This window comes from Leptinotarsa decemlineata, unplaced genomic scaffold (assembly GCF_025532065.1).
Source record: "Leptinotarsa decemlineata unplaced genomic scaffold, Ldec_3_MD MMD2_tig00000882_RagTag_RagTag, whole genome shotgun sequence".
NCBI classification, from domain to species: domain Eukaryota; kingdom Metazoa; phylum Arthropoda; class Insecta; order Coleoptera; family Chrysomelidae; genus Leptinotarsa; species Leptinotarsa decemlineata.
Window position 1 is genome coordinate 13,452,455 of NW_027412556.1, and position 20,700 is coordinate 13,473,154.

General features: G+C 35.5%; 1 protein-coding gene across 2 annotated transcripts in view; it reads right to left on the reverse strand.

Moving 5' to 3' along the window:
- Positions 1-20,700, reverse strand: part of Spn85F (Serpin 85F) — a 53,823-nt gene that overhangs the window by 6,362 nt on the left and 26,761 nt on the right. For both annotated transcript variants that reach the window (XM_074175052.1, XM_074175051.1), the window contains 3 exons: positions 8,576-8,758; positions 6,333-7,875; positions 3,187-3,866 (listed from right to left, as the gene is read on the reverse strand). In XM_074175052.1, the coding sequence (XP_074031153.1) occupies positions 3,187-3,866; positions 6,333-7,875; positions 8,576-8,758 (2,406 nt within the window). The remainder of the gene's footprint in view (positions 1-3,186; positions 3,867-6,332; positions 7,876-8,575; positions 8,759-20,700) is intronic.

Below are 20,700 nucleotides of genomic sequence, written 5' to 3' on the forward strand. Positions count from 1 at the left end.
ATATACCAAGAAATTTAGTTACAGGCTTACTTTCAATCATGTGTTCACCTAGTATTACTCGTTCTAAGTCCCACTTGAATGTTATCAGATTTGTTTTAGAAACATTTAGCGATATCATATTCGATTCACACCAGTTTTATATTTTTTCTAAATCTGGGCGGATAGACTGAGTCAAAGTACCAGAATCTTTATTACTTCAAAGTATCGTAGTGTCATCCGCAAACAAGGTACAGATATATCAAGTTTTGCCATATCGTTAGTATATAGCAAGAATAAAATTGGGCATAGGACACACCCCTCAATGCCCAATATTATTTTTTGACTTCTACCAGTAATATAAGATCTGGAACATTCTAAGGCTGTTCCCCTTATTCCATAATGGAAGTGTTTTTGCAAAATATTTTAATTCATTTTCTCGGGTGCTGTGCTCTAATTTAGATTTTATTTTGGCATAATTCATCTATCATATTCAATTTTTTTGTGAATGTCAATTTTTCTTATTAACCTTACTTTGGGGAGTTTCTTTCACAATTTACTTCCATTTCACCACAGACTGACCATTGATTTTGTGGGTGCCGTTTTGTTTGCATAACATATTATATTATTATTGATGCCATTTACTTCCACGAACTACGATATTAGTAATAAATTTAATTCATTTTTAATTTACATATTCTTAATCTATATTTATATATTTGTAACATATAATATCATGTAAAATGTGTAATTTAGGTGCAAATAAAATTATTATTATATTATTATTATTATTATTGTTATTGTTGTAATATTCTTGGAAATGGAAATATAATTTTCCGAAAGTTTGAATAACAAAAAAGTATTGTTTCATATTCAGCCCTTTGGAAGACTTTCGACTATAATACCCAAAAAAACAAAGAAACTTTTATTTATTCTAGTTAGTTGAATAAACTCTACGTTTCTCCCAAATATGTGTGTTTTCCTAGTACTTTCTGTACAGCTTGTTTTCAAACTCTTTCATTAATTACTTCTTCCAACGAAATATACTATTTTGAAGAATTTTTGATTCCAGAAAATTATATGAAACTATAGAAGTTCTCGTGTAAGAGAATACCCTTTACCAGAGTTATACAATACTGTTTTCCCAAAAAAAATGTGTGAATCTTATGATATAATTTAATATTCAATGAATTACTGTTAATGAATCAGAGTAAGAGGCCATATAAATAGTATATATAATGCATATATTCAGAGGTATTAGATTGTTTCAAAAGTTCTGTCCGTTTTAATGTCTTGTGTTTTTGTAGCTCCATATCTCAATAAATATTTATTCTACTGTGTCGTGGCGTAAAGTGATCAATAGAGAATTTTGTACACTACATATTGCTGTTCATCTTTTTTCCAAATTTTAATTTCTTGCCTATTTTCAGCTTATTACTATATGCTGTTCTTGAGCGATTTACGACCAATTTTTCTCTACGAATTCAAATTGAACCAAAGCGCTGCCAAAACAGCCCAAAAAATCAACCATGCATTTGGCAATGTGTTAATGAACGCACCGTTCTACGACTTATGTTTTCCAGAAACCGAAAAGTCTTTTTAAAAATGAATTTTTATTCAATACATAAAAATTATTAAAACGATAGTTAAAGTACATGTATAAAATCAGACTAACTGCATGAGGTCGTCCCCGAGGCGATGCTTTCTGGCCGGCTATGGTGATGAGTCGCTTTCCTAGGAATTGTAGCTGAGTGTCAGCAGAATCCGCAGTCAGTGACAATGTAATTTATGTTGGTTTGAGAAATTTCGTTTCAGAGAGTTTAGCTTCGAAGATGAACCTCAAAATGATCGACCTACAGTAATCCAGGACGCTGGGGACGCTGGTGGAGACTGACCCATCACAAACGGTGCGTGGAATGACGGAGGCACTGGGCGTCAGCTGCCATGTAATTTTTGATGGTTCAAAATGTATTGGAAGTGGTAAAAAGCTCGAAAGGTGGGTATCCTACGATTTCAATGACCAACAGAAATTGTCACGTTTCGAGGTATATCCTTCTTTGCTTTTGCGCCACCAAAACGATACTTTTTTGATCGGATCGTCACGTATGATGAAAAGTAGATCCAAAGGCGAAAACCCACTAAAGAAGGTCATGGCTTCTGTATATATCTCCGGGAGAAGGAAATATTAAGAGCAGATAGTTGTTGGTTCACAGATGAATCAAAAATACTTTCCGGTTCTGGTCCAGGTGTTTTCAGTTGCAGACCCAGGACAGAGATATCAACCTGCCTAGGAACCGTTGCGACGCTATTTCAAGCGGAAATTTACGCTATTGAATTGTGTGCGGAGAGATTGGAAGAATCCAACCTCATATACAAGTCAATAAAAATATTTAGGACAGTCAAGCGGCGTTGGAAGCTCTTGGCTCCTACCGAGCAACGTTTAAATTGGTAGCAAATTGCCAAAAACGACTCTCCTCAATAGGAAGACTCAACATATTTTCTCTGGTCTGGATTACTGGCCATACTACAGTAGGGATGAACTACGATGTCTAACAGGCCATCTTACAGGTCACTGTCATTTGATTCATCATATGCAAAGACTCGAACATGTTGGAAGACAGTGTGTGTCGCCTCTGTTTGGAAAATGATGAAACAGTAGAGCACATATTTATACCTGCGCCGCTGGGGACCGAATCAGGTTTTTAGAGTTTGGCAGAGCCGTACTCGTATCATCTGACCTGTAAAACCAGTCACCATACAAACAAATTGGCTTCGTTAAGAAGCTGGATTTATTTGGTCGAGTGTGAATAGGTGTGAGCCACAATAAACCTACTCACTTTGGACCTAACCTTATCTAACCTACTGTATATATGGTGGTCAGTGGCTGGTGTGAATCACTACTTTCTGTAACCGGGCCAAACCATTACAGTAGAGTCCTATTGTGAGGAAATCGACGAAATGTACCTAATATTGCGTCAGCAGCCGCCGGGATTAATCGACTTGTGTTACGTTGGCAAAAGTACACTGATTCAAATATGCTCATTTCGATTAAATTGAATAAGTTTTCCCTAATATATCACAGTTTCAAGTAGACTCATAAAATAGACAAAACTTTTAAAACAACCTTATATCTGCAAAAAAACTAGTATATTTATTTATTCAAATTTTTCACAATTTTTTTTTCATATAAATGACTCACTGTGTACTAACCTCTTGAAAACTAGGAGTAAGATTCACATAGCCCTTCAACATGAAGCTGGGTATCGTGGCAACTACACGTCTATATCTCAAATTATCCACTACGGACCTCAAATTTCCGTTCCTTTGTAAATCACAGATAAGTTTGTCGACCCCCTGCTCATCTCTAGGTAGAAGAAGCAACAAGTAGTACTTTGAACTGTCCAGGGGGAAAGCCAAGGCTAGGGCATCCAAATGAATAAGGTAAACAAAAGGCAATACCGTGTCGTACTTCATGAAGTTGATTCCGTACTGCTTGTACTTTCCTTGGACCAAAAAGCTGGGCTGCTCCTCACCCATGAAGGGCCTGTGGAAATGGGGATGTGAGGCGTGGTTGTCGTAGTATCTGGCAATGACGTAGTCAGCCATTGATCTGGCTTTCCTTCTTCGATTAGTAGTGGGTTTCTCACTCCATCTATTTAGCTCTATCACGTTGAACTGAGATCTTGCTCTTCTTTGGGATGCTCCAGCAAATCCTGGACCTTCGCTGTCGTCTGGCAAAATCTCATTGTCACTGATATTTTTTTGGGGGATCTCTGTTGGTTCATTTGAAGCCACTGATGTGGATGAGTAAGTACTTGTTGGGTTTTCTTCAGGGTCGTTAGATGTGACAGTATTCACGTCTTCAGTCACAGTAGGTTCTGAGTTAGATACTGCAACATATTTTACACTTTTTTATATTGCTTCAGAATTGACAATAAACATTTTTACTGGAAATGAAGCTTGGTATCTCCATTTCAATATAACCAATCTTGATACATCTTGTTATCAATTATTGTGCCAAATCGAATACAATTAATCTCAACTTATTTAGTTTTAGAGTGAAAAAGTATATGTAATATAGAGATATTTTTTTTGGTTAAATTAAAGATTCAAATGATCCTGAATGGATACCAAAAAATGTTAAAATCATCAATATCAATCACAAATACTTATAATAACTTCATGTTTTCCCAAACAAAAGAATAAGGGTATTTAGGAGAAAATGATTAACAAAAAAATACAATTGAATCAGCACAACGGGAAATATACTTTTGGGATTCAAAAGCACTTTTTTGAAATAGTTATCATAATATTCAGTTCAGAAAATTATACTCGTATGTGCAGATGAAAAATGAAAATAGTCCACTACTATTTCTATTATAATATTTATAAACATCGAATCTCTGAACATATATCACACGACATAAGCAGCTGATTGCGAACCCCTTGAAAAATTAAAAAAATTATTATCCTAATGTTTAATGAAAACGCCCATTTGAATGCTTGTGATTGGATTACTGCCGATTGATTCTTTTTTTTAATAATCATGTTTTATTCATACTATTTCATTACATATTTCAATTCTACCAATCATAAAATGAACAAAACAGAAAAAAACACAAGGAAATGAATCCGCGCGTGGCATGAAATCTTTGTCCAAACATTAGACGTGAACATCATTAAAATACAAATATTATCTAATTTTGTTTAAATAAAAAAACATACAAATCTAAAAATTGTTAATACTAGAAGATTTAAAATCCAAACCAAAGACTAAACAAGTCAAAGTGGAATAAGATTATAAAAGTTTAAGTCATGTCACATTTCTAAAATATTGAATTTCATATCAGATTAAAGAAAAAATTTGGCACTAATATCACATTACAATAATTCCATCAGAATAATTACATCTGCAGATTATATTATGAGCAACACCTCATGCAAGTCTATAACATACTCTGCTTGTAGCTATAAAGCTTTCTAGCGTTTCTGGCGGAAAAGTGAACAGCCAAGATCTGACCCTTTTCTTGAACATTTCGTATGAGTTGATCGTTTTGAGTTCGAGCAGTAGCTCATTAAAAAGTTTTGGTTCCAAAAAAGTATAACATTTCTGCCCTTTCGTTTTTTTTAGTTCTGGGTATCACAGCGTTAGTTTTATGCCTTGTGTTGTAATGGTGCTGAAGAGGTACCAACGACGATTTATGTCTATACTGCCTCAAGAGGATGGCAAAAACAAATATCTGACTTTCATTTATTATCGTCGTTTCTCTATATATGCTACATGACGGATATTCTCGCAATTTTTTATATATCATTTTAAGAATGCATTTTTGAATTTTTTGTAGATTATTGATAAGTGTTTTTGAGGCTCCTCCCCATGCAATGATTCCATGGGAAAGATGGCTTTCGACCAAAGCATGGTACAGTATTTTTAGATATTTTATATTAATGATATTAGATATGTTTTTGAATTTATAGACCATGAATCGCAACTTTTCTATTACATAATTAATTTGATATTCCCAATTCAAATGAGAATCTATATATATATATATATATATATATATATATATATATATATATATATATATATATATATATATATATATATATATATATATATATATATATATATATATGCCTAGGTATTTAAACTTATCGACGGACTCTATTTTCAGAAGGGTTCCGTCGTCATGTTGTATTTCCAGTTCTTTATATGGTGGTAAATTTGTAGAGTAGGATGTAAACGGCAAAAAGTGAGTATTTTTATAATTGATTGTCAGTATTCTATCGTTGAAGATGTTACTTTTGAGAGTGGTCCAGTCAGTTCCTTCGTAGAAAACGGCAGTGTCGTCCGCGAAACTCACAACTTCCCCACACGTATCTTGTTCGAAAAGATCATTGATATAAAGATTGAAGAGAGTTGGCCCCAAAACAGTACCTTGATGCACTCTATATGTGATCATTTGATAACTGCTCATAACTTCATTGATATTGACGCATTGTTTCCTGTTACATAAGTAACTCTCAAATAATTTATGAGCAACTCCTCTTATGTCAATATTTGAAAGCAGATTACTTATAAACAATCCCAAAATACGTTCCTTTCTTTCCTAATAACCCATATTGTTACGGTTTTGTTCTCAGGTCTTAAATACATCAATATATATGTTACAAAATCTTTAAACTCTTGTGCGATCTTAGAATATACGGAGTCTTACCTTTTAACATGCGATTCCTAATGTCCGAACATATTGACGTCTTCAAAATACTCGTATTATCGAAAATCAACCATTGCGTATTCGAAACATGGCTTCATCAAATGAAACAAGTAATTTTAATCACTAGATACTCACCTGAATCAACGTCCAATACAACATTAGTTTCTGGTTCAGAGACACTCTTGGTAATCAACTGTTCTGTTTCGGTTGTCCCCGTTACTAAAGTAGTAATCACTACCTCCTGTTGAGACGTTATAGTTATTGGGTCGGTTGTAGTATTGTCAAAATGCGTCTCACTTTCTGGCTCCAGAGTGGTACCATCGCGTGCTGCTGGTGTGATTACTGGCTCGAATGTGGTGATTACTGACTCACCTATGATTTCTGGTTTTATAGTCATTTCTGGTTCCAGTGTTGTGACTACTGGTTCTAGTGTTGTAATAACTGCTTCAATTGTCGGGGTAAAAGGTTCTAATGTCGTGATCACCTCTTCAGTTTTCGTGGTTACTGGTTCTAGTGTCGTGATTACTGTTTCAGTTGTCGTGGTTACTGGTTCTAGTGTGGTGATTACTGCTCCACTTGTCGTGGTTACTGGTTTTAGTGTCGTGATTACTGCTTCAGTTGTCGTGGTTACTGGTTCTAGTGTCGTGATTACTGCTTCACTTGACGTGGTTACTGGTTTTAGTGTCGTGATTACTGCTTCAGTTGCCGTGGTTACAGGTTCTAGTGTCGTGATTACTCCTTCATTTGTCGTGGTTACTGGTACTACTGTCGTGATTACTGCTTCAGTTGTCGTAATTACTGGTTCGAGTGTCGTAATAACTGGCTCTATTGTTGTAATTACTGGTTCAAGTGTGGAGATTACTGGTTCTACTGTAGTTGTTACTGATTTTGGTGTCGTGATCACTAATTCAGGAGTAGTAATTACTAGCTCAGATGTGACGGTTGCTGGCTGGATCGTGGTTGCTACTGGTTGAAGTGTTGTGATTAATGTTTCCATAGTAGTGGTTACTGCTTCTAGTTTGTCACTTACTGGCTGAAAGGTTGTGATGATAGGTAATTCTGTCGAAATGACAGGCTCTGGTGTAGTTATTGCTGGCTCTGATGTAGATGTCTGCGCGGTCGCTATTGCTAGTTTTGAAGTTGTGGTTGGTTGTTGTGTTGTTATTGAAGTTGTAGACGGAGTTTCGATTCCTGCTTTTGTTGTTGTTGTTACTACTGGCACTAGAGTGGCGTTTTGTGGTTCTTCAGTAGTTGTTGCTATCATAAATTCTGGTTGTAATGTGAATATTTGCTCTGTTTTACTCGTGTAAGACTGCGTCGTAGATACGGTTTCTGATGTGGTGGGTGGTGTTGATGTTACCGGATCGAGTTCTCTAGCACCTCCTGATATTGTGGTGGTGACTTCAGTCGTTGTCGCAGGTGTTTTATCTTCACTAGATGGAGGAGTTGCTGTGGTACTTAATATTGGTGGGGTTGTAAGAAAAGGTTGAGTTGTCTGAGAATTCACAGTGGAAGAAGGTTTTTCTGTTGTTTGTGGTTCGGGATACAGGGCATTATTGAAGGATGGTGCGTCAAAGCCATAGAATTTCAATATTTCTTGATATATAGGTCGTAAAGTTACATTTTCGTGATTCAAGGTCAACCCAGCCAAGAATCCTTCTTTCGGAATGAAATAACTCTGAAATGAATTAATATAATAATGATGAATTAATGATAAATTAATGATTTATTATAGTTAATATGAAGGAAATAGAGAATGAAACTTGAAACTACTGATGAGAAGTATAACATTTCACTTCAAAAAAGTGTATTCTGTTTATACTTCTGTCAGATAATGGACGAATTTCGTTCGGCTTTACTGGTTTATTGATTTTTTTGAGTTATTTTTTTTTTCAATTACGTCTTTCGATGAAATGAAAAGTTACTTAAACAAAAATATACTATTCATTTGTGAGAGTTACAAAATTACTGAAGATATTTCAAGTGTCATTAACGAAAAGCCAGACATCTTAAAATATTCTGAAACTGTGATTTGCTAATCTGTGAATGGCTTACAAAACATTAAAGCAGATCATCTTCCAATTAAAATTGAAATTTCTTTCGAATGACATCAGTGACCTTTACAAATTATACTGTTGAAATTAAAATCAATTCAAAGTGCCCGTGGCTATATTTTGATATTTTGGTAGAGCACTAATAAAATTATCGACTTGCTTTGGCCTTAAATTTATTTAGAGTCCAATCCATCTTGTGAAATTTATACAAATCATTCAGTGAATCATGAATATATTCGATAAGAAAAAATAAATCGATGAAGGAAACTTTGAAGTGGAAATCAAAGAAGGCTGCGTTACAAATATGAATTTTGCATATCTTACCTTCAAATGTCTATGAATATCTCTCAGTCCAACTCGAATTAGGGAAATATCATTGGGAATGTGAGCTGCGTTTTGAATTTCTCTGACAGCTTCTCCTTGGAGGCCTTCTCCAAGGGCTATCAGCACACTCAAGGCCCCATAAGGCGATATGGCTATATTGTTTTCGTTGTACTCGTTGTGAATCTGTAAAAATTATACGAAATCAATTCGACCCAGAAGTCAAAGTGTTCAGTTTTTCATCAACACATAGTCCTGTTTTTTATGTCAAAAAATACTCGATGAATATCTGAGAAATAGTAATCTTCAGAAAAACGCAACACGGTGTTTCTCTAAACAATAGCTTTTTCAGGCGTGTCTAAAATGAATTCAAACCTATACTAATTTCAAGCCGCGGTTTAGTATAAATAATACATAACAATTCGTGAATAATATTAAAAAGTAACTCTTTCTGATAACGTTCAATTGATATCATTTGATGTCCCAAATGTATTTTCCAGTATTCCTCCAATTGAAACAATTCAGTTGGTAGAGCGTCTCTTAAACAAAAACCATATACAGCTTGTCAAATTTGGAAGGCGACTTCAAAGTCTCGGCTTAGGACCTCCCCTAAGATGAACGTGGTAGAAAACCCTTAAAGACGATCGAGTAGGTAGTGTCACGGTAAAGTATAGTACGCGACAAAAGTCTGTGCTCTATGAAAATGACATTCGAATCGAAATTGAAACGAAAAGTTTTGTGTGGTCAAGCGAGAGAAGTGATTGCTAATGTACTTTTTTCATGCAATGAGAGGCTGATAATGGCGTAAGCATGGACCTGAAAATGACATTCATGGAATGTCAAGAGCGTTGTGCAAAAGCGGCGATGTAAGTTTGAGTAGCATTAAAAGGATAGCTCGTGAACTGAAAACAATTGAAAATGGTGAGTCATCCTCTTTTTCAACGCCTGAAAAAAAAAAGACATAGAAAAGCATCAAAATAAGATTTTGATGATTTCGACAAGGACCTTCTTCTTCTTCAATTTATAATTATTACATTACTGAGAAATAAATTTTCATTATGTCGCATACATAAAAAATTCGTTGACGAAAGTGAACTTGTAACAATTGAAAATTGCTCATGAAAAAACCGGCGATTCAGCAGTTGCTAAGAAATTTTCTCAGAGGCATGAAGAAATACCGTGAAGAAGGTCAAACAATAAATTATATGGATGAAACATATATCCATGTTTCACATACACAACTTTTAACGGATACCTATATTACTCGGAGTACCACAAGGTTCAGTATTGGGACCTGTGTTATTTCGAGTATATATAAAGTTGACGAATCTGTTCCTGACAGAAAGCGCGTTAAATTTGCTGATGACTTTGGTACGATTATAACAGGCTCCGACCAAACGAGTATACAACGGAAATACGAGAAAACAATGACATCTTTGAACTGTTTTCCACTAACTCGCTTGTTTTTAATTCAGATAAAAAAGTAATTATTCAATTTTGTAATTAGCAAAAAATATGACCCATTATATATTGGATAATCAATCGCTTCCATTGTCGAAAAGTATCAAGTGTTTGAATTTTGAATTTCAAAGCACATTGCTATGGACTTGTACCAAAATTGCATTATTCAGCATCTAAGCTATGAAATTTCAGTTATATTCTCAGTTTAGATCTACTAAAAATTATATACTATGCTGAAGTATTGTCGAGGTTGCGCTATGGTGTCAGTTTCTGGAATTGATCAACTAACGCAGGTGAATTTTTTTGGCTCAAAAATCATCATTACAAGTATCATTGGTATAGGTTACATAGAATTCTGTGAACTGTTTTCCAAGAAATTAGAAATACTAACTTTACCCTGATTTTACATGATGGAAATTTATGTCTATGTTTCCCAAAATAAGAGTCGATTTCCTTCAATAGGCTCTACTCATACATTCAACGTTAGGCAAAAAAATTAAATCAAGCTCCGCTAGCTGGAGGGCGAATTGCTCCCAAAGGTCCTAATGTTGATGGTTCTCGTTTGTTAAATGTTTCACCAACTGAAATACAAAAAAGCAAAATATTGGAGAGGTTTAAAACAAAAATTATATATTTTTTTTTCAGTTTTTGATGCGTTTTACAGCGATAATGATTATTCAACGTGAGTGTATGTGTGGGGTGTGCATGCGTTTCCGTGTGTGTGTCTAGTTTGAGTGTAGGAGTCTGTAATGTATCTTCATCTTTGTAATTTAGCTATTACTGGCTATTCCTAATACAGTTAATTATAAAATAAAGAATTTGATTTGATTGGGTTCTTCATTTTAATGATATATATATATATATATATATATATATATATATATATATATACTTAATAATATTTATAATAAATATTTCGTTTATATAGGTGAGTGGGAAAGTAGGGATTCAAATGAAAGGGTGATAATTGAAAATACTTCTGATCGCTTCAAAAACACTTCACAACTTTCTTCGAAAGCTTCTGATAATTCCTTTTTCATATTCTCTGTTTCACTATCAATGTCGTCATTTAAATCAATAAAGCATTTATCTCCACCATTAATATGGAAGTGTCCAATTTCCATATACCTAGTCTTTTTCAACTTGTGAAACTTTAGAAACTGACAATTTCAATCTAATAACACTTTTTTAACTGGAGTTCTCACTCTCAGTATACCATTGTCATTAAAAAAAGAGTTGTGTTTTTACTTCTGCAAAAATTTACCTAGAATATATCATTTCATGCTCTTCTTCAAGGCTCTTGCAAATGAAAACTTACCTGAGTCAATCCAACTGCACAACTGCCTATTATCCCATAGTTCGAGGACACTTAGGTAGGTTTTTTTGACATATAATAATTTGTATACAACTAACTTTTTCAGAAGACTCATTTAAATTTTGTGACAAGCAAAGACGACCAGGTAGCTTGAATAATTTCTTAATATATTTCTATACCGAGTTCCAATCTCTAGGTCAAATCACAAAACTGATGTCTCATAAAATATGTTAATGAGTTCAGACTATTTAATTCAAAATATATGAAATTAATTAATTTGTAGCTCGACATCCTCATAAATTGTTCATTATAATATATAATTGAGAACATCTGGAGACATGCTATAAACATCTAAAATTTTTGGGAGAATGTTGTGTTCGGATCATTATGTGAATATTTTCCCCAGACATCAAATCTTTGTTCCAGCACAACAAAGATACCGACAAACTCTCCCATCTATCATTGAATGATTGAGACTTCCATGGATGAGACTCCACTTGGAACAAGTTAGTACTTGATCCATATTCCATATAACTAGAAGTTGAGATCATCTTCTTCTTCTCGGTTCAGGAAGTATTCTCCTAGGAACTATTTTCCACACATTACATTCCAGTAGGTAAACAAAGAGAGAATTGTGGCGTATGCATTAGGGGACGTCTTTACGTTAGTGAGTGGGAAAGAGATGCGTGTGATATGGAGGGATCGCATGTTAAAACGTTAGGATCCCGATATGAAAACGAAAAACGGTTGAAACGCATGTAAAACGATATATTTTCGAACGTTAACTCCACAACATTTTTGAATATGAATAGTATATTGAAATGCTACACTCCCGTTAAACTAACATGTTAACGCGTTTCTCAATGGGATCGCATTTTAAAAACTATTATGTTATTTTCTTAAATGACGTATTTCGAAACACCCTATACACATTGAGGGATCGCACGTTAAAACGTTAGTCCCGTTAAACTGTCATGTTTTTTCTCAAGTGCCACACACACCCTGTATACCTCGATGGCCGCCATGTTTTCTATTTTACATTGGCAGCCATGTTTTTTCTTTCAGGTTAGCAGCCATGGTTTTTTCTTTAACGCTGCACTGAATGCCCCGCCGCCACATTCCGATTTTTCCATCATCACTTTTGCGCTTCCATTATTTTTATGATTTAACCGCGTTATTATCTTTCAACTGAATCGCTCCGATACTCATTCTATCCTTTTATGCATCGATTACGTCACACACGTCTCTTTCCCACTCACTAACGTAACGACGTCCCCTCCCTAGGGAATACGCCACAATTCTCTCTTTGTTTACCTACTCATTCCAGAAGTCATTGTGTAATATGATGGAGAATCGTACAATATTTTTTCACAACTGTGCTAATACTCTGTGTGACATGCGAAAATGGCACTCATCATTCAAGCAATTCCAATTTGAATTTTTCATTTGATATATAGGTTTTTGGGAAGTTGGCAATTCGTGGGTTGCGCAAATGGTCTTCATTTAATGTTCATCTAATGTTGCAACCATTGAGTTGCAACAAGACTTTTACTTCATCTGAGAACTTCACTAACATGTCTAGTTTTTTATTCTTAACGTTGGAAACTTTTTCAACCCTGTCTAATAAAAGTGAGATGATATATTCTGAACGACCAAAACGGTTTTGTGGAAAATCAATTACTCTGTCAAAATTTTGTGGCAATATTAGTGTAGATGAGTTAATTTTCTTGCATTAACCTTGGGACATATTTGAAGTCGACATTGATTTTCTCCACTGGAGTTTCTACGTATAGATGTAGAATGTTTGTATTGTTGAAATTGGCAAATTGGTACACCTTGTTTAACCATATAATTTTCCAAATGTCATTGTCTGTCACTTGACATTGACGTATGCAGTTACCTTTGTCGAAATTTCGACTTTGTGAATAAAAATCATCTATCTTGTTCTCATTTTTCTGCTCTAGCTCATATTTTAGTGTGAAAATATCGTCACCGGTTTGTCGTCACCATCCCACGGAGCGCTTTCTGCTATCCACTTTTGTACGTCAGGAACATAGCTAATGACTAACTGCTTGATGCAATTTTATTCTGGTAAGTAGATACTGACTCAATTTTTTCAATTCGGGCAAGTTCCTTTGCAAGTTCCAACACTGTGATTTCTTGTTGTTTTTTCAAAACCTCTTTCTGATTTTTGATTTCTAACTGTTTCTTTTTGATCTGGATTTCAAATTCTTTTCGACATCTTGATGACACAATTCTTTTTGTGCTGACTGTCTTGCTTCCATGAAATTCATCATGTACAGAATATTTATTCCTGCTATGTATATTCACTGATTTTCAGGTATAGTTGTCATCCGTATTTAGGAGAAACTTGCACATGCAAGTTTCAGACATAATTCTGTTCTTCATAGGCAACGAAGGACCATATGATATGACTCTACCGGAACTGAGGTATCGCTGGATAAATCCGGCTCGAAAGACCGTATGATATGACTTTATCTGTAAATGAAGTATTGACAATATACAGTCTTGATGAACCAAATTAAAGTCCAATAACTTTGATTACTATTGTGTCAACGTCACAACTAACTTACACATAACATCAAAGTTGAACACAACATCAAATATAATTGAACAGTATGTGAGAGAGCTCAAGGACATTCCAAAAAATGCATATCGGAACTACTTGGAGGATTGGAAAAACACTGGTACAAGTGAATTATATCTGAAGGGGACATATTTTTTGATAAAAATTGAAATTCACCTTATTTTTTGCGTAGGTAGGATCAGAACCATTAAAAAATCTGACCTTGAGTGTAAAAAAATGAATACGGAAACTCAATGATCTGTATATGGGTCATCTGATTATGGAAAATTTCAAGTGTCATTAGTTACACTTTCACTTCAAACGTTGCGCCAAATTGAAGCGTGAAATTCTGTCGGGACCGACACTAAATCAACAATAACCGAGTATCAGCTTGACCGATCCACTTATTGATCAGATAAATTATCATACCGATGTTGCAATTATGCAACAAAGTGTCCTGTTTTGTTGTGTTTCTATTGTGTCGAATGTCAATATAACAAATTCACAGTATGTATTTACCTAATAAAAACAAGCCTGGGATATGCATGAATTGTTGTGGATGTTATGAAAATGCAATTATGTAGTTTAGCAGTACAGAGATTTTGAAGTGTAATCAGAAAAAGCCAAAACAAAGAAAATAATATACAGAAACGAATATCAGCAGCAAAAACAATCAGTAACAATTATATTATAAAATGCAAGAAGAAGACGAAATGAATGCCTATTGGTTTTTATTTATTTATTTACTTATTTGCGGCAATGCCTATTTTTTACAAAATAATTAACAAGTTCTCATATATGAATTCAACAGTAATCTAAGCTAGGTTTAAGGAAAAAATATATGTTGTATAGCGAAACACGTGTTGCGTTTTTGTAAAACAATTTAGTGAAAATCTCACAATAAAGTGTTTTTGGAATACGTTAGGTATGAAATAAAATAAAAAAAACGTAAAAATAAGTTAATGAATTACAATCTTTTCACAGTCTTTTCAAATGTTTCCAAAGAAGAATTAAAAAATTCTAAATCTACATTGTATGAATTTGCAAGTCTCAAAATTCTACCTACAAATTCATTCCGGCCATAGTTGGTGCCACAAAAGGGTACTTTGAAGATTTCCGAATTTCTTATTCTCCTTGGATTGACATTTAAAGTTATAAGTTCGACAAGTTCCGGGGAATTGATGCTACCATTGATTATTTTATGAATTAGTGTAAGATCCGATACTAATCTTCTATGAGCCAGAGTATTCAAGTTAAGAATGGCCAATATAATTTTATAGTCATATTCACCAATATGTTTTCCCAGTTTATATGCAGAGTACCTTAAAACTTATTTTGAACACTTTCAAGCCTATCATTATCCACATGATATGAAGGGCACCAAATTGTGGAATTGTATTCGATTATTGACCTAACAATTGAACAATATATGATTTTCATTCATTAATAATTCTGTATCAGTTGAGTCATGAATAACTTTAAACATCTTCAGATCATCATTAAACAAAAGAAATTCACTATAAAAAATAACACCTTTCAAGTCATTTACAAATAGGTTGAGAAAGCAATGGCCCTAAATGAGAACTCTGTGGTACACCAGATGAAACTGTGATTGAGAAAGATACTGAGTTACGATATTTTACAAATTGTACTCTGCAGGCTGGATAATGTTTAATACATTTCAGAATGAAAGCATTTAGTTTATGCAACAACAAATTGTGGTTTACTCGGTCAAATTTCACAGAAAAAGGAAGGAAAACACATATTGACAAAATGGGTTTGACAGAGAAAACAAACAGTAAAACATGACACGTTACAATAAATAGTAGAAAATGTTGGATAGACAATTTGAACATTTTGGAAATATTACACACTGAAAAATTGAAACTATATAAAGATGCTATAGAGTTGGGAGAATGGATTTTTCATTAATCAAATCCACTGCATACCTTCCTTCATGGTTGACAATTTATATTAAAGCGCTTTTCAACAGCTAAAAAATAAATGAAATAAACTCATATTATTATTATTATTTTTTCCATAGTAGGCGCTGTAGAGAGGGCATCGTTCCACCAATGACTCCAATAATCAGAACAACCATCTTGACAGAGTGGTCTGGATAGAGTCTGCGGAGTTCGAAGAGAAAATCTCGATATTTTATCCGTTTTTCCTCCTCTTTTCGGACGATATTCGTCTCGCCAGGAGCTGAAAACTCCACGACAATATCGTCTTGCTCTGGTGGTCGAGAAGGACTACATCAGGCTTATTAGTTTGTATGAGCCTGAGGGTGGGGAACGAATAGTTTCAAAAAAATTCGGCACTTCTCGTTCCCCACAACGGATTCAATGTCCCCCGGAGCGTAGGGCAACAACAGTGTCTTTTCAATACCGTAAGAGTGCCGTAGATGGTAATATAGCATTCTTAGGGCCGCGTTATGTCGATGGATATAGGCAGAGCCCTGCACCTTGTGTCAGGAACCTCTATACACGTAAAGCGACTGTCGTAGACTAAGGTGTTGAAGACACCATCCTGGCAAGCCATGATAAACTCCTCAGTTTCCGACTTCAGCCCACTCGACCTGAGAAAAACGAACGTCAGGCGCTTTGATAACCCAAGGTCTCCAATGTTATTGAAGACCCCATGCATTGGCTTATCCTTGTGTTTCCGCAGAAGTAAGATGATCTCTGCGGCTTTTATTTCAGCTTTTTGCTGAACGGGTTCCAACTCGGTGACAGAGTTGTGGTAATCTCGTTCAGTGTCGAAAACTATACCGAGTTCATCAGCTGCCCTAAAGAGAAATGCTCCAATTCCTGCTCTCTCATGGTCACGGACCATGCAGAGAAGGGGATCTGAACTCCTCTGACGACTTAACAGGCTGTATCCAGTACTATTCTGTCACACTCCAAACTCAAAAGTTTTCGGCCTCCCTGTTGACGGGGAAGTATAACCGTGGAACGGACGATTTGTGATGCAAACTCCTATAGAGATGCATCATTTTTCGGGTCTTTACGTCGAGTTGATACAGCTCGACCTGAGTCCATTTCACTACTCCAAACGAGTAGAGTAAGACTGGAACGGCAAGCATATTTGTTGCAGCAACTTTGTTCTTCCCCGACAGTTCCGATGACCAGATCTGTCGAAGTTTGTGCTGATATTTGCCGCGGAGAAAGTTTTTCACTGCTGTTACCTCTTGTGAGTGGCGTTGTTCCACCCCGAGGTAAGAATACCTCTCTCCGGCATCCAGATGGTGTAGGATGCTTCCATCTACGAGCTGCACAGCTTCTCCGTAGTCCCCGCATCGTCCTCTTTTGAGATGGACCATTGCACATTTGTCTATCCCGAATTTCATACTCTTCCACCACACTCAAGGACATCCATATAAAACGAATGGGTGACCTTGTGCCTCAGGTTTCCGGGTGTGCCACAGTTATACCCTCGAATATTCCTGAGCCCAACGGATAATGGCAATATAATTATTATTATTATCGTTATGTTTCTCGGTTTCGAGCTAGTTACCGCATATCATTATGGTTCTGGTCGATGCCCGGAAATTACTCAATTGGCACATCTCCTGTCCACTTGTCAAGTGCCTTTTTGTAATAAATCCACACAATCCGACAAAATGCCCGTAGGCGTGATAGGCACAAATAACTAGCAAACCCATTGTCAAGAATCTAGATTCTTTGATCGTTTGATACGGTTTGTCGATCGCACTTTTATTGTTACAGAACGTTTTAAGATACATTATTTCTGATTCACATTACCGTGGGATTCTCAAGTGTTTTTATTGGTTGGAATACAATAAAATTCGATCATCAAGTTGATAGGATGACAAAGGTGAATGAAAAGCGAATTTGCGAGCAATGATACAGCAACGCTTCAGATCCAAGGTCGTTGACCACATCGGTCGAAAATATTAATTGCGATATGAATATGTCAGTTGTGACTGTAGTTATGCACGCTTTAAGGTGTCCCAAACAGTAAAAAAAATATAACGTGAAGGAGTATGTTGGAAATGAAACAAAAATATTCAGAAATTTTGGGTGCTTGTTATTTGGATAGGTGGGATTCCACTTGTGAACAAATTTTCACAGATTTGTTGCTGGTTTTATTCAAAATTCGGGAAGGGATTCAGCCAACTTTTATGAAACTTCATTATAGTTATAAAACAAAAATTTTCAGAAATGGACTATTCTACATGAATCAATCCTTTTTTGAATGACAATTATATGAAATTATAATGAAAATAATAACGCCGAGACCGCATATGTTGGCAGCATGTCCAGCATATGCGTTCTCGGCCTACATTCGTGGATATAACGCTTTATTACGGCCTACAGCACGCTTACGGAATTGACGAGACACCGGTGTTGCCCTACGCTCCAGGTGGTATTGAATCCGTTGTGAGAAACGAGGAGTGCCGAATTAATTGGAACTACTCATTCCCCACCCTCAGTCTCATACAAGCTAATAAGCCTGATGTAGTCCTTCTCGACCACCAGAGCAAGACGATATTTGTTGTGGAGTTTTCAGCCCCTGGCAAGACGAATATCGTCCGAAAATAGGAGAAAAAACAGATAAAATATCGAGATTTTCTCTTCGAACTCCGCAACTCTCTCCAGACTACTTTGTCAAAATGGTTGTTCTGATTGTTGGAGTCCTGGGTGGAATGATGCCCTATCAACTCTTGAATCCCAAAACCATGCCGTTTTGCCGCACTAAAGCAGAAAGTTTAGCCGGACAAATGCAGAAGGCTGTCATTATTGGCTCGCTGCGCATACTCAGGGTACATGATTAACGGATCCAATCACTTACTCCCGAATGTATCGGGGCTTCGGGGAATAGGGCCTGACCAGCACAAACTTCGGTAAATAATGATAATAATAAGAAGTATCTATTGTGTCATGAAATACAAAATTACACAACAGGAACAAGTACATTTGAGATTTTCGGTTTCGGCGCCAAACCTGCAGAAACTACGACCGAAACCAACGAAGACATTTTGCCGCTTCCACGTGCCTAATCATGTCGTGACTATTGTGATATTAGGTATCAACTCAAATAAGTAATTTTATGTTTAATATTTTTGAAAACCCATCAATAATATTCAAAAGAAGAATCTACACCTACTCAAATGAACACCTCACCTATTTTAAGTATTTCTAAGGTGCAAATAATATTTTTTCTTGAATAAGGGTTTTTTATGTTGATCATCAATAAGTAAAAATGTCGAAGAGTGCAGAACGTTGTGATTTAAAGATAAAAAAATATAGACTAACTTATTAAAATAACCTTTTCTTTATTTTTCCCTCAAAACATAATCCTGGTATAGAAGTTTCGGTCGGACACTATTTTAGTCAGAGTAGGTGTAGTTAAATTACGATTCTCTGAGGACATATTATTCAGCAAATTAGGTACTAAGTAAGAAAAGGATCGTCCAATGTTTTTATTGGACCCCACTGGACATATTTCGGTGTATCCTTTCCGAAGCTCTGGTCTATAAGATATATATTTCTCACAGTCGTAGGGGGCTGTGGAGAATCAATCATTCCTCAGATCCGTAGGGGACTGTGTGGCATGGTTAAGTTGTTAGAAACGCAAGGATAGGATTAAAAAATCTATCATTTATGTTCCTCAGTAATCTGTGGTGAACTTCTAACTTTTTTTGAGACCAGACGCTTGGGTCCAGATCCGGTTCTAAGGGAAATAGTTTTTCAAGGTTTAGATAGGTTCCCTTTTCGATGACACCTAATTGCTTGAAGAATTTGAGCTGCTGATCAAAAATAACACCAAGACATTTATCTTCAACTTGAGCCGCATCAATGCGGCAATAAAAATACTTTGCGGGGTTAGGAGTAAGGGAATTTTCCTCGGATCACCTCTTTATGGATGTGAGATCGTTTTTCATTTTTGTCAGCGAATCAAATTTTTGACAAGGCTGAAAGTTTGAGAAGAGGAAGTAGTCGTCAGCAAACTTATGCAGATTACGGTCTTCCATCAACTGCTGCAAGTCAGATGTAAAAATAGCAGAAAGAGTGGGAGCGACTACCGAACCCTGAGATACTGACAAATTGTGATCGGTTAAAGAGATTATGGTTAACATATATAAAAAAATAATTTCTCCACTTCTCAAAATTTCATTTTCAGTCAATCAGTTTTTTGAAGACCCTGTTTCAATAGTTATCAGAATATCAAAAATGGTAATGAAGTAGTTTCTCTTCAATAGAAAATTCAACACAAATAAATGATGATTTCTTATATATAATAATAATTTTGAGTCAAGTCTTGTCTCCAAAAATGGAACTTACTGAAATATGGTGACTTTGACTTATTACAAAATATCTGCTTGTAATCTTGTGCTAAATCCACTTTCAGTGAAGGGAAAATTGAGAAATATTTCATCCGCATTTGACAACGAATTCATCTCTATAATTGATGACCAGATGAACATCCTGTATATTGATAATGTACAAGTTAATCACCTGTAATGCGTCACAAAACCTTCGAAAAAGCAAAATGATAATGTGCAGGTATGCACACACTCAATTATAGTATCATATTAATTTGTTCTTGTTCAGTTGATAACAGCAGGAAATAGAACACAAACTTCTAATCAGGGTGGTAAACACGAAGTTGAAGGTTTTACTCGAGGTTTTACCACTAGGCTTTAATTTGATTGTTTGTAACGATTTGGAGGGGTGAAGGACTGAATTGTTTTTCCAGATACATCTTTTCATGTCCAGGTTATTGGCCAATGTTTGGAAT